This window comes from Phaseolus vulgaris, chromosome 11 (genome assembly GCF_000499845.2).
Source record: "Phaseolus vulgaris cultivar G19833 chromosome 11, P. vulgaris v2.0, whole genome shotgun sequence".
Lineage (NCBI taxonomy): Eukaryota > Viridiplantae > Streptophyta > Magnoliopsida > Fabales > Fabaceae > Phaseolus > Phaseolus vulgaris.
Window position 1 is genome coordinate 8,454,322 of NC_023749.2, and position 14,146 is coordinate 8,468,467.

A 14,146-nucleotide genomic window follows, 5' to 3' on the forward strand; every position below is an offset into this window, starting at 1 on the left:
ACGAGCCCTTCGCATTTTTATATTATAGGTTTAGTTGATTTTTTTTTAACATGTAGTTATGTTTTAAGTTGTTTAAATTTGATTTTCGTAAGTAAATTAAAAAAAAATGAAAAATATTCTTGATATTTTAAATTTATTTAAAAATTAAAACAGTTTTAAAATAGCCTTCTATTTTCTCAAATGGAATATTTACAAATTAAAAAACATATATTTATAAAAATTGATGAAGTAAATAATTTTTAAAATAATTTATCCTGAATTTGACCATGAATTATAAAACATAAGTAGAGTTTTTCCATCACATTTTTTTTAAATTAAGAATTTTGTGTGGATGCTCTCCCTGCATCAGAAATTAGAACCATTGGATTTCTGCAGAACGATTAATCAAGGACTGTGATGTCGCAAGATGGTGGCGGAAGGCAAAACTGGACGTAGAGGATCCGAGTGCAACTACACGTCTTAACTAATGAGCACCTAACACCTCGTTGTTTTTTGTCGTCTACTCAATGATATACTTTATCGAGGGACCGTTTGAAACTTTCCTCTTTCTTGAGAAATTTTGTAACACCGAAATTTCATTTTTAAAAAAGAGAGGAAACAAAGAAAGGAATAATGATAATAGTTAAATAAAAAAGATTTTCTTAGCGCAACCAAACAGATCTAATTTCTCACTTTCGCTCATTTCGCATTTTGGCCAACTCACCATTGTTCTCGGGACGAGGCCGCACGCGATAACTATCCGAATGGCTCCGTTTCCGTCTGAGAACGGCGTCGAAGGAGACGACGAGAGAGAAGAGGAAGACGAAGAGGAAGAAGAAGAGGAAGAAGAAGTGGAAGATGAAGAAGAGGAAGAGGAACCGAGGCTCAAGTACCAGAGAATGGGAGGTAGCATACCTTCGCTGCTAGCGAGTGACGCCGCGTCGTGTATTGCCGTCGCCGAACGGATGATCGCTCTCGGCACACACGGCGGCACCGTTCACATCCTTGATTTTCTCGGGAATCAGGTTAGTTATGTTATCATCTATTCGTTGCGTAATTCGTCGTGGAGAATCTCCCTATTACTGTGTATCTGAGCTGTTATTACTCGAATTGGAGCTGGTTAGATCAAATTTATGGAGCGAAATATTTTGTGTGATTGAGAGCATGCGTGTGTTGACGTTCTATTGCTAGCAATTGTGGATATTATTTGACTTATGCTAGTAGTGTGCGCTTTGAGATTTCGCATAGCCGCTATTTTGTGATTGAGAATTTCGCAATTTCCGTGAGTTAGACCTGTTACTCGAATTCGAACTGGCTAGATCAAATTTACGGAACGGAACAATCTGTATTATTGAGCTTCGTTCGTTCATACTCTCTTCAAATGTATGATAAGGATTATGGATATAATTTGGTTTATGCTGACTCTGCGCTTTGAGATTTCATGTAGCCGCTGTCGTCAACTGTTATTTACTCAAATTGGAGCTGGCTTGATTATATTTATGGAAAGAAATAATTCGTGCGATTGTTAAGTTGTTTTCGTGATATTATCTTCAAAATCATATTATGCTTGGGTTTATGGATGTATTTTGGTTTATGTTGACACTGCGCTTTGAAATTTTTTGTCTAGCGGCTGTTGGCTCATGAGTCATGGTCAATTGCTTGCGTGTTGTGTTATTTATAGGAATCCGTTTCTAATTGAGTTACCTTGTTATAGGTTAAGGAATACTCTGCACATGCTTCTGTTGTCAACGACCTTAGTTTTGACACAGAAGGTGAATATATTGGAAGCTGTTCTGATGACGGATCAGTTGTGATAAACAGCCTTTTCACTGATGAGAAATTAAAGTTTGAGTACCATCGGCCAATGAAGGCAGTTGCGTTGGATCCAGATTATGCAAGGAAAATGTCCAGGAGATTTGTTGCTGGTGGTTTGGCTGGTCATTTATATTTAAATTCAAAGAAATGGTTGGGCTACCGCGATCAGGTTTGTCAGAATGTTTTAGTACTTGGGATTTCTCTTCTCTACTCTACAGTAATTTCTGTTTGTTAACGTTACAACGACCCCACTCTACCATCTCCCAAAGGTTTTGCACTCTGCTGAAGGTTCAATACATGCTGTGAAATGGAGAGCAAGTCTTGTTGCTTGGGCAAATGATGCAGGAGTGAAGGTTTATGATACTGCCAATGACCAGCGTGTTACATTTATTGAAAAACCACGAGGAAGCCCACGCCCCGAGCTTTTACTTCCTCACCTGGTCTGGCAGGTTAGTCAAATGATTTAGGCATGCTGTCGAGTTATCTCATTCTTTTCATGCAGTCTCTCTCTACTGCTATAATTGAAGGCTTATTCTGTGGCATTGTAATTTGAACTGTGGCAAGACCATTATTTCATATGTTCCTGTGTATCTCTTGATAAAACTGTGGAGCTTAATGCCTTCCATCACTTGTAGGATGATACCCTCTTGGTTATTGGATGGGGAACATCTGTCAAAATTGCTTCAATAAGGACAAATCACCAAAGGGCAGCGAATGGGTCATTCAGGCAAGTTCCTCTTTCTGGTGTGGTCCAGGTGGACATTGTGGCATCTTTCCAAACCAGCTACTTCATCTCAGGGCTTGCTCCCTTTGGTGATGCTTTGGTTGTTCTTGCATATATTCCTGGAGAAGAAGATGGAGATAAGGATTTTAGTAGCTCTGCTCATTCACGGCAGGTATTTATGCTCATTGTTAACAATGAAATGAAATTCTTTAATTTTCATGCTGACCTTCTATCCAGTTGTAAATTCCTCCCTTTGTTTATATGCTACAACTTGTTTTCTTTGTTCATTCTTCTGTCTTTTACTCAAGTAATGGTAAATTTCTCCAAATATCATAATTTGAAGTATAATTTCCTGGTCGGCATGCTGAAAATTTTATTTATTTGTTATTACATTTTGTGAAGGATCAAACAATGAATTTGATCATTTGGTACCAGATCAGCACCATGCTGCTTCCTTAGTTAGACATTTTCATATATATTACAGTCAGGCATGTAGCATGCTCATTATTTACTATTTATTGAGGGCACTATTACTTATTGGGGGTGTAGAAAATAATGAACTCAAGCTGCATAACAAAATCAGAATGGAAGCAATCAAATTTATATTGTATTTGCCAAAAATAAAGAGTATTTAGTGTATTATAATATGAAGCATCGATACTTCAGTTTGCTTCACATACTTGATATCGATACTCCTAGATGTTCAATAATTGTTAATGAAGTATCAAAACTTGTGAAACACCAATACCTTTATTTGTTTCGCATATCTTATACTGATATTGTTGAAGGTTCCATGGCTTTAAAACATTTATACCTAATAAAACTACATGAAACTGAAACATACAAGTATGTGTAATATAGGAACATAGTCTCTTTATGAATTATTTAAAGGAAAAAAAAAGAGATAGATATTGTTATCCCTATATGTAATTTGTAAATAATAGGAAGTAATTTATGATGACAATGGTTTGTAATTTTTTATTTATTTCAGCAATGCCTAAAAAATGTGTTTTTAATTTGGATCTATAAAATTGCAATTATATTTATTATATTTTATGAATTTTATACATTTTAAACTATGTATCTTGCACATACCATGTCCTGTTATCTTTAAAATAACTATTGTTGTATTGAATACATATCTCTTACACAGTGATCTATTCAATACATGTGTACATTAAAAAAATTGACTTTGTTATGAGCGTGAGTAAAATAATTTTGAACAGGGCAATGCTCAAAGACCAGAAGTAAGAATAGTAACATGGAATAATGATGAGCTTTCTACAGATGCTCTGCCAGTACATGGGTTTGAGCATTACAGGGCGAAAGACTATTCTCTTGCACATGCTCCCTTCTCAGGTTAACATTTGGCGTACTTTGTTTGTGATGTTTTGAAGCATATTCAGCTATGTTGAATATGCTGTATTTAATTCCACCGGATATTAGTATGATATCACTGCCTGCATAGTGGGGATTACAGTGGGAGACAAATAACCGACAGAAAATAGGTGACAGTATTCAAGAGATTCTGCACACCCCTACTCTTCACCTTTTTTGTCACCTGTCCATCTTCTCATCTCTTTTCCTTTTATAGTCATACAGATTAATTTTTCCTCCCCAAATTCCCCTTGGTTGCCTTGCCTCAATGGAAATCCGTTAGCATTTACCATTTTCTCCATTGGATTGTGTCTCTTGAAATCTTTGACTTCAATCATTCCCTCCCTGAGAGACCTGGATCCTCTGTGATCCTTCCTAATATGCACCTTAGTAACATATTGTTTTTCATTCAAATGTAGGTAGCAGTTATGCTGGTGGTCAGTGGGCTGCAGGTGATGAACCACTTTACTATATTGTATCTCTGAAGGATGTAGTTATTGCCAAGCCAAGGTTGATTTCAATTTCTATTGTACTGTTTTAAATTTTTTGGATGCGTTTATGTATGACTTGTGACCCTAAAAGTATTGAGAGGGATCTTGATAAAATGTTTTTGACAAATACATAATATGTGATGTTTCCTTTGTTTATTATGCATTGAAAGATGACAATATTTGTAGTTTAAACTGTTCATCATATCCACCCCCAGGAAAGGGGAGGGATTTAGTACGAAAAGAAATATTCTTTTGATAAAAAGTTGTCTTAAACCTCGTCATATCCACTTAGTATGATATATGCTGTTTTGTGTTTGTTTGTATTTTCTAAGACAAGATATGATGTGCCCTTGAGAATGTTCCAATGCAAATTGCAGTAGCTTGATTTGGGTATCATTGTTGTCAGTTAATTGGTAGTTGTGTTACGTCGAATATTTCCTATATTATTGTATTTCACTAGATTATAGAATTACAAAATGATAGTCTAAGGAATTTTTGTCACTCATTTTAGTATAAAAAATTGATGTCTGAATGCTGGCATCTATCCATGTTATCCTTCACACTTGTACACTTTGCTATTGGAAATTTTAACCTCCCTCCCTTAATTGACCCTGCAACACAGGCTGTTGTTATGGTAGTAAGAAGCTATATCATTTAAAATAAAAACATATGGGGTCTGTTATTTATCTAAAAGTTCTTGCTAAAACAATATGCTGGAATTTTTTAATACATTTAAAATGGTGTAATTGCACTTTTTACTTCTCAACTTTGTCACTTCCACAAATTTTGCCTCTGAATTTTTTTTCCGCCCATTGTACCATATGAGTTAAAAAATTAAAAACATTTTACCAATCCATCAATTGGAAAACTACTATGATAGCGTTGCCAATAAAATAAGTGATACAATTCCAAGTTGGCGTGATCATGTGCACTAATTCTAAATATAACTACCGTCCACTCTGAACCTTAACACACATCCTAACCAGCCCCACAACCACCCCATCCCTGCATTCTCAATTCTTCATTGCCACCCAAATCCCTACCTCACCTGGGACTACCCTCCCTTCCTCTACTCCAACCCCAACTTTCTAAAAATGTGGCTCCACTCATTCTTCCTCATAAGGGTCTTCAATACCACTTCTCCTTAAACCTTTTGGAGTTCCAAGTTCCCCTTCCACTAACTCCCATTCTCTTTTGATATTTTATTTTCCTTTGTGTCTTAACCACTTCAACTAACCCACTTAAAGTCCAAACCTTCCTCATTTGTAACCTCCCCCACCCACCCACACTCTCCTAGCCCAAGTCCACCGCCCCAGGATTTGACCCATCCACTCTTTTCGTTCACCTCTATCACATAGACACACCCCCTCAACAATATCCCTTCCAAGCACGTTCACCTAAGGCTCCAATGGAACACGAGAAGAGTCAAAACCCTCAAAGTGCTCATATTTCACCAAAATACCTTACTCCTCCCCCTTTATCACCGCCTCGACCTCGACTCATCAGGATCCAATTGGTAAAACAATAATTGCTAGTGGCATGTTTCTTACGGCGAGAGGTCGTTCATGTTAAATAATTTCTCAACAGAAACCCTCACATTCCCATGCTCCTAAGTCCCACGTGTGGCCCTTGACTCCGTCCATAATAAAATGGCCTCCTTGTGTGCATCGCAAGTTTGTTGAACATAGGTTGTGTCAAGTAGTTGTTTCCAACCCAAATTAGAACCCACCACTTCAACAATTCTCTTACTTTTTAACTGCTTGAATGCTTCCATCGAACCATCTTTAATTTGTTTGGCAACATGGCTCCACTCATTCTCGACATTGTTTTGATTCTTCTTATGGTGGTGTGTGTTGAAAATATGAAACGAAAATATATTTTTAGCACTAGGGGGAAGTTGTCGAGGAAGGAGGGGAGTCAAGGGTGTGGATGGATGGGGATGCTGGAGAGAATGATGGAGGGGGTGAGGTTGATGATGGTAGTGAGGGAGGACATGTTGGCGATGGCCGCCCATTTTTTGAGATCGTGACCGTGGCTTCTGAAAAATGAAAAGTTAAGTTCAAACAACTAGTTTGGGTTTATGATGTTGTCAATGGTGCAAGGTTAATGTCCACAACACACAACACTAATACTAGAATTAACATGTGGTGCCATGCTACATAGGCCAACATTAAATTTTCCACTTGTTTAATTGGTCAAGTCATGAGTTGTTTGCCAATTGACGGATTGGTAATGTATGTTTAATTTTTTAAATTATACAGTACAATGAACGAAAAAAATTGAATGGAAAATTTGCAATAGTACCAAAGTTGAGTGATAAAAAGGGCAATTAAGCCTTTAAAATATCATGTTTTTGTTCTAAGTTTTTCTAAAGATCTGAAAAAGTTAAATTAGATAATTTAGAAAAATTGATGCATTTTAATAATCAGGGATACTGAAGATCATATTGCGTGGCTTCTTCAGCATGGGTGGCATGAAAAAGCATTGGCTGTGGTTGAATCTGGTCAGGGACGAAGTGAACTGCTTGATGAGGTATTATGTTTTATCATAGTTCAGTCTATAATTTCTAATTGATTGTATGCTATTCAAATTATAAGTGTAAAATATAGAATAAAGGGTACTTGTGTAGGACATCATTGGAATGAAGATGTGCACAATTGTATATATAGGCACTTGTGTATGTTGATTGTATGTTTGTGAAAGCTCCTCAACTATTTTGTTTTCAAGAAGTTTGTTAAAGTATTATCTTTTGTTTTGCTATCAACAACACTCTATATAGACATTCAAGATGAAATTAAATGAATCTTGTGATAATTTCCGATATAATTAATGGTGATTGGATTATGTAAAGTAAAATTGTTGACCCGCTGTGCATAGATCTATATGAAACTTGAAATCAACTTGATTGGTATTGAAGCATGATTGACCGTTTGCTTTCTTCTCTAATTTCCTCAAGGTTCTATTTTGATGCAATTGGTACTTATGTTTGTTTTGGTTTAGTTATTTGGAAGTCTTTACTCTTGAGGGTACCTTAACTGCTTTTGGTATCCATTATTGTACTTCCCTTTAATATTAGTTCTTTTGTATAAAAAAACACAGTGGATGAATGTATTTTATGTGTATATGCTTTGTTACCTTCTAGTTGAATTTGTCCATTTTAGTATTATGAGAAGTTTTTCTTTTTTTCCACTATCTTTGCAGGTGGGATCTAGGTACCTTGATCATCTGATTGTGGAAAGGAAATACAGTGAAGCGGCATCTTTGTGTCCCAAGTTGCTTCGGCGATCAGCTCCAGCTTGGGAGAGGTACAACATGTCATTGTTTGTTAGTCTGTTACTATGTTCTGATTTGTAATTGGTCTTCAATGAGCTGCTTTCAACAGATGGGTTTTCCACTTTGCACATCTTCGTCAACTCCCTGTTTTAGTTCCTTACATGCCTACAGAAAACCCCAGACTACGTGATACTGCTTATGAGGTTAGCTAAAACAAAGTGGTCTCTGTCACACAATTAATGTGTTTGCTCAGTATCTGTAAAGAACTCACTTGATATAAATAATCTTTTATGCTGCTTTTTGGTTCTACAGGTTGCTCTTGTTGCATTGGCTACAAATTCTTCTTTTCATAAGGATCTCTTGTCCACTGTAAAATCCTGGCCTTCTGTAATTTATTCTGCATTACCTGTAATTTCAGCCATAGAACCTCAGCTAAATACTTCGTCCATGACTGATTCACTTAAGGAGGTTAGTCTGATTAATTGTACTTGCATTTTTTAATCTGTTAACCATCTATTTATGTTAACATTTTCTTATTTTGTGCTAGGCATTGGCAGAGTTGTATGTAATCAATGGGCAATATGAGAAGGCCTTCTCTTTGTATGCTGATGTAAGTGTTCAAAGTAATTTTTCTTTTGTTTAGGCAGCAATACATCCGTTAAATGCTAACGCATGCTTTATACTACAGCATGTCGTCTACTTGTTATTACTGCTAATGGACATTTCTTTTTTTTTGGTTGACTTTTTCAGCTTATGAAGCCAGAAGTATTTGATTTTATTGATAAACATAACCTACATGATGCAATTCGTGGAAAGGTATAATTATGCTTTGTAGAAGTTATGGTAATCTTGGAATTCCGTTTTCTCCATAGGTCTGTAGTATTACCTTACCTGACAAATTCATGTTTCATATATCTGCTGGCATTCTATTTTAATCACCTGAATTGTTTTCTTTACAAGCTTCATTGTAGTATAATAAGGTCTGGGTATCCATGTTTGCCATATCTGATATCTCTTGATATATTGAATGCATACAAAGAAGGATTAATGAACAAAGCCAAATTGGTTGAGTAAGAGTTCAATATTCTGACAATTGTTTATAGAGTTGTTGAATTTTCTATTTTAAGCAGTATATATGTTCAATTCTGTCTGTATTGGTTTTCATTTCTTTATATAATGATCATTGGACTCCTATTTGTTTAATGTTTATCTGTGCAGGTTGTTCAACTAATGATGCTAGATTGCAAGCGTGCAGTTCCTTTGTTGATCCAAAATAGGGACTTAATAAGTCCACCTGAAGCTGTGAAGCAACTTCTAAATGCTGATAATAAGTGTGATCGTAGATATTTTTTACATTTGTATCTCCATTCATTATTTGAAGTAAATCATCATGCTGGGAAAGATTTCCATGACATGCAGGTAGTTTTGTTTCTTTCATTTAGCTTTTTACAAGCTTCCTTTGCTTTGAAATCTAAGCAGTAAGTTAATCTCTCTTTAATATTTACAATTACAATTGATGAAAGCCATGTGTCTGCCATTTTGAGTTCCACTCGGCCATTACTACCTTTGTTTCTCTTATAGAAAATAAAGTAGCAAACTTCATTAAGTGACAACTCTGGTTCTAATTGATTATGGTCCAAGACAAATGTACAGGAACAAGGAAACGTTAAATCCAATGATAGGGACTTAGGTAATATTGGGTGTCTAAGTCCCGCATCAAATAACATGAAATGTTTGGTGGAGTATTTAAGTGTTTGGTTCTTTCCCCTTAACAACAACTAGCTTTTAAGGGTGACTTCCCTAAGTGTTTGGGTGCATATCAATTGGTATTCCCAAAAAGGGCTACCTACAGAGGGTTCTAACCAATGAAAGATTTTAAACCAATGAGGAAGTTGAGTGAATTATCACCGAATAAGTGTTTGTAGGGACAAATGTTATCCGTCCTCATTTTTACATGTGTATTTGTTCCAAAGTTTATCTAGTGTCTGTCTTGTCAATGAGATAACTCTGAAAGTTTGGAGATCATGTTTTCAAATCTTGAAAGCACTCTCTTTGCTTGCATGGTAAGACTCTTTATGTGGGCCCTCCTCAGACTCGACTTGTCAGGAGCCTTGTGCATTAGTAGTCTTCTTTGTTAGAAGAATCTTTGTGCTGTATGAATTGAAATTTAACATTATATTTGGATAATTTTCCTATGACGTGCGTGTTGAAAATTATTTCGTAACTGGTCCCAAGCTCAAATAAAAGTAAGGTTTATCTAAGGAAATTGACAACAAACACAATTTGTACTAATCTGTGTGCCCTGGATAGAGATTATGTGATTGTGTAATGCTAGGTTTATCCTAAAACACATAGGTGGTTTATCCATGTAACCAATCTACTTGGTGGGTTATGGAGTCTCTGATATAATTGATGTGTCAAAAACTATTTGATATCATGAATTAGGTGTAAACGCATGAATGGTTTTATGTGTATTGTAATGTTAAGTGTTAAAACAATAATTTTTATCAAGACATAAAGTTTGAAAGACATTGAAAAGTATGAAATGCCATAAGTAATAGACTTTGAGCTAGCAGAAATCCAGGACCTGTACATTTTATTCACAAGCATGCAACCATGGATGTGAGGGGATTTTCTATGACCTTGAGTTTGGTCTTGTGTGGTCGAATCCTTAGCTTTGGGTTTTTAGTTTGTTAAGGCACACTGTTCTGCTTCTCTAACATGGAACTGTCCCACTCTTCACACAAGGATATATAGCATCTCTAATTGTTGTGCAACAGTGTGTGTGCCCTGGAACTAGAATCATCAGGTCATTGTGCTTTTCTGATTCAATCTAGGTTTACTAATTTTTAATTGATCTTTAAATAGTCTAAGGCAATTGCCCCTATTTTTGTGATACATTTCTGTGGTATTCCGGCTGCACCATTTCAGTCTCAATTTTTATAGCATAATATTAGCGCTGATTGCTGAGGACAAGCTCTGGTGCAGCGTAAAGTTGCATCTTGTTGACCACATGGTCACAAGTTCAAACCCATAAACAGTCTCTTTGCACATGCAACGGTAAGACTGCATACAATGACCCTTCAGTATACCTTCGCATACCAACACGGAGCATTTTGCCTTTTAACACCAGGGTTATGTTGTTAGTATTAATGCTGGTTGCTTGCTGAGTCCCTACTGCTCTACTCTCCTCCCATTGTTTTTGCCTGGTTGATTCAATAACTGTCTTCTGAAGCTAAACATGAATAATAATGGTTTGTAAACGTGATTAAATTATTCTTTTCAGTCATTTACTATAATTTTTTTGGTATAATGTGCATAGGTAGAACTCTACGCAGAGTATGATCCAAAGATGCTACTACCTTTTCTTCGTAGCAGTCAACATTACACCCTTGAGAAGGTGATGAACCGATGGAAAACTTTGACAGTTATTTGTACTGTATGATTGTGAATCAAATTTCTGAGAGTTGTTTTTCAGGCTTATGAAATTTGCATTAAAAGGGACCTATTGAGGGAGCAAGTCTTCATCTTAGGAAGGATGGGAAACTCAAAACAAGCCCTAGCTGTTATTATAAACAATTTGGGGGATATAGAGGAGGTAATTAATTTTTTTTTTCAATTGAATGGGTTTGGTTTCAACCAACATCTAAATCGTGAATCAGATCTGTGGTGATTATGTTTGAAGTGGTCATAATTTTTTGCAGGCTGTAGAGTTTGTCACCATGCAGCATGATGATGAACTTTGGGAAGAATTGATCAAGCAATGCCTTCACAAACCTGAAATGGTACTATGATAACTTAACTTTTTGGCAGGCTTGAATGTTCATTGTGTCGTATTAGAATATGTTGGTTGACCACACATATATAATGTGTTAGCTTTAAGCTAGTGCATATTTAGTAGGATTAGTTACTACTGATTATCCATGTAAAGATTAACTTTTTTGTGTGATTAGGGCTCTATATTGCTTTAAAAATGACGACAACAAATATAATGTGAGGGGAAAAAATGTGGACATTTTTTTTTACCAAAAAAGTGTAAACATTGTTCTCTAAATTTGATTTTATTTAATTTTTAGAACTTTGATTCGAAATTGAAAAAAAGTAAAGAGAGAAATAACTGACCCATTATGCTATTATTTTGTACTTCTACTCTTTCTCGGTCTGTTTTAAGCTTGATTATTGTAATTAATAGGTGGGCATATTATTGGAGCACACAGTTGGAAATCTCGATCCCCTTTACATTGTAAATAAGGTTCCTAACGGGTTGGAAATACCTCGGTAAGTAATTAATGTAAACTTTGTTATCAGATCATAGATTGTATTCGAAAATACTATTAGGATTTGTGCTTGCCTATAGTTCTAGAGATATGTGTCAGTAAGCATGATGTTCACTGACTCTAATATCTCTATCTACTTTCTGTAGGCTCCGGGATCGACTGGTTAAGATTATCACTGACTACAGGACTGAAACATCACTCAGGCATGGGTGCAATGATATTCTTAAGGTGTTTTTTCTTCCCTATTCCCTCTGGCTCGACCTTAGGAGGCCAAATTCTTGAATCTGAATAATTTGGTACCGCGGAATATCCCTCTGACTTGCTGTTATTGAAATAGGCGGACTGTGTCAATCTTTTAATCAAGTATTACAAAGAGGCAAGGCATGGAGTTTCTTTAGGTAATGAAGAAGATGAGCCACGGGTTAAAATGAGTGACGCTCGTGCTTCTCAGGTATTTGAGAAATCCCCGAGTCTAAGAACTATGGAGATGAAGTCAAAGACTAGGGGAGGTGGAAGATGTTGTATATGTTTTGATCCATTTTCTATACAGAATGTATCGGTCATTGTTTTCTTTTGCTGTCATGGTTATCATACAAATTGTCTCATGGATTCCTCTTACACTAGTAGTAAAAAGAAACAAACCACGTCCCTAGAGAAAGAAATGTATGATGATTACAATGGTTATGAGGACGATGCTAACGAAGACTCTGAAGATGAAGAAACCACGTCGCGTGGCCCTCGAATGCGCTGTATATTGTGTACTACTGCTGCTAGTTGAGTGTGTTTTTGTATGTGTCCACAGTTTGTGTTTGCATGGTTAATCTTTTAGTTCGTAGTTCCATACACGAAGAGCATGTGTGGTTTCATTTGTTGTCAATTTTTTTATGAATATAATTAATCATGGGTTTCACTCCCCCCATTTTTCGCATTGTCTTGATGGCTTGATGGCTTGAAGCATATTCTCATTTAAGATCATGTTATCCCTTCTACATCAAGTTCCAGGTACCTTTCCCATATATGATGAAAGAATCAGGAGATGGTTGAGAGATGAGTTTTACTTCTCTTCTAGTATGTACCTATTTTGTCAAAAAAATTAAAATTAAATTAATAAAAAGTTGTTAAATGCAGGGTGAAAAATGCTAAAAGGAATAGGTAATGTATAAATACCAAAAAATTGTTTATTAACAAGAACAAAAGTACGACTACTGTGAAATTGAAAATATTGTGGTGGATTATATTTTATAGTTGAAATTTTTTTATTAATTTTTTTATTTTACTTTAGCGAAGGCTGAATCAGAATGGTTGGATTAATTGGAAAATAAAGGAATTGGTTCAGTCATTGGTTCTATTTTAAATAAAGCTTAAGTATATTTTTCGTCTATATTATATTTATATATTATAACGTGAAAATGATTTTTTTTCTACTTTAAATTTTATATTTCACTAAAAACATAAAAATATGAGAATGAAACAAATTTTTAACGTGTATTATAATATTCACATTAATAAGGAGTTAATACAAAATATTTTAATTCTAAAAATCTATTTATAAAAAAAATAAAATTAATTCAATAATTTTTTAACTACATTTTAGACTAAATACAAAAGTAGTATACAATATTTTAACTCTAAAAATCTATTTATCACAAAAATATTAATAATGACTTAATTCAATAATTTTTTGCAAAAACCAAATTCATAAAACGCCAAACTTAACGAACGTGAACCAATTTCATAACACGCCAAACTTAACGTACGAGAACCAATTTCATAATACGCCAAACTTAACCAATTAAAGTAGCAGCTGAGATGTGGCCCAAACTTTCCACATGACAAAGTTCAATTGTTATACGAAGAAATATAAGAGACGTAGAGCACTCACAAGATAACTGACAAGGCATAAATATGATAAGGCTCTCATTCCCATAACTATATTCCCAACTTATAAGATCTAAATCGATTAAGTAACTTATTTTATTAAAAGTGTTTGGATAGTTTGTTTTATCAGATATTATAAACTAAACTAGCTGGTAAATATAAAATTCATAAAAGATATAATTATATAAATGTTTTTTTTTAAATTATTATTAAACTTTTTAGTACATCTATTTATTTTTAAAAAGTTCTGTAATTATTTTTATTTGAACAAGTCATTTTATTTAAATATGTTGATATAATGAGTATTAATTAAATTAAATTTTTATTTCGCA

The 14,146-nt window shown here is 34.9% G+C and overlaps 1 protein-coding gene across 1 annotated transcript; it reads left to right on the forward strand.

The window, feature by feature from the left end:
* The first annotated feature begins 336 nt into the window (after positions 1-336).
* LOC137827175 (vacuolar protein sorting-associated protein 41 homolog) lies at positions 337-12,865 on the forward strand. Its single transcript, XM_068633402.1, has 19 exons — positions 337-1,004; positions 1,694-1,963; positions 2,064-2,243; positions 2,430-2,690; positions 3,745-3,877; positions 4,315-4,405; positions 6,816-6,918; positions 7,588-7,691; positions 7,769-7,862; positions 7,972-8,127; positions 8,207-8,269; positions 8,410-8,475; positions 8,878-9,078; positions 10,982-11,059; positions 11,138-11,257; positions 11,364-11,444; positions 11,852-11,937; positions 12,083-12,164; positions 12,274-12,865. Exons 1-19 carry the CDS (start codon positions 744-746, stop codon positions 12,712-12,714), a joined length of 2,871 nt encoding a protein of 956 aa, XP_068489503.1. The 5' UTR covers positions 337-743; the 3' UTR covers positions 12,715-12,865.
* The last annotated feature ends 1,281 nt before the right edge of the window (positions 12,866-14,146 follow it).

Coding starts and splice junctions, on each gene's coding strand:
- LOC137827175 (XM_068633402.1), top strand. CDS start 744: ATGGCTCCGTTTCCGTCTGAGAACGGCGTCGAAGGAGACGACGAGAGA. Junction 8,270..8,409: donor CCTTCTCTTTGTATGCTGAT/GTAAGTGTTCAA, acceptor TGACTTTTTCAG/CTTATGAAGCCAGAAGTATT. Junction 9,079..10,981: donor AAGATTTCCATGACATGCAG/GTAGTTTTGTTT, acceptor TAATGTGCATAG/GTAGAACTCTACGCAGAGTA.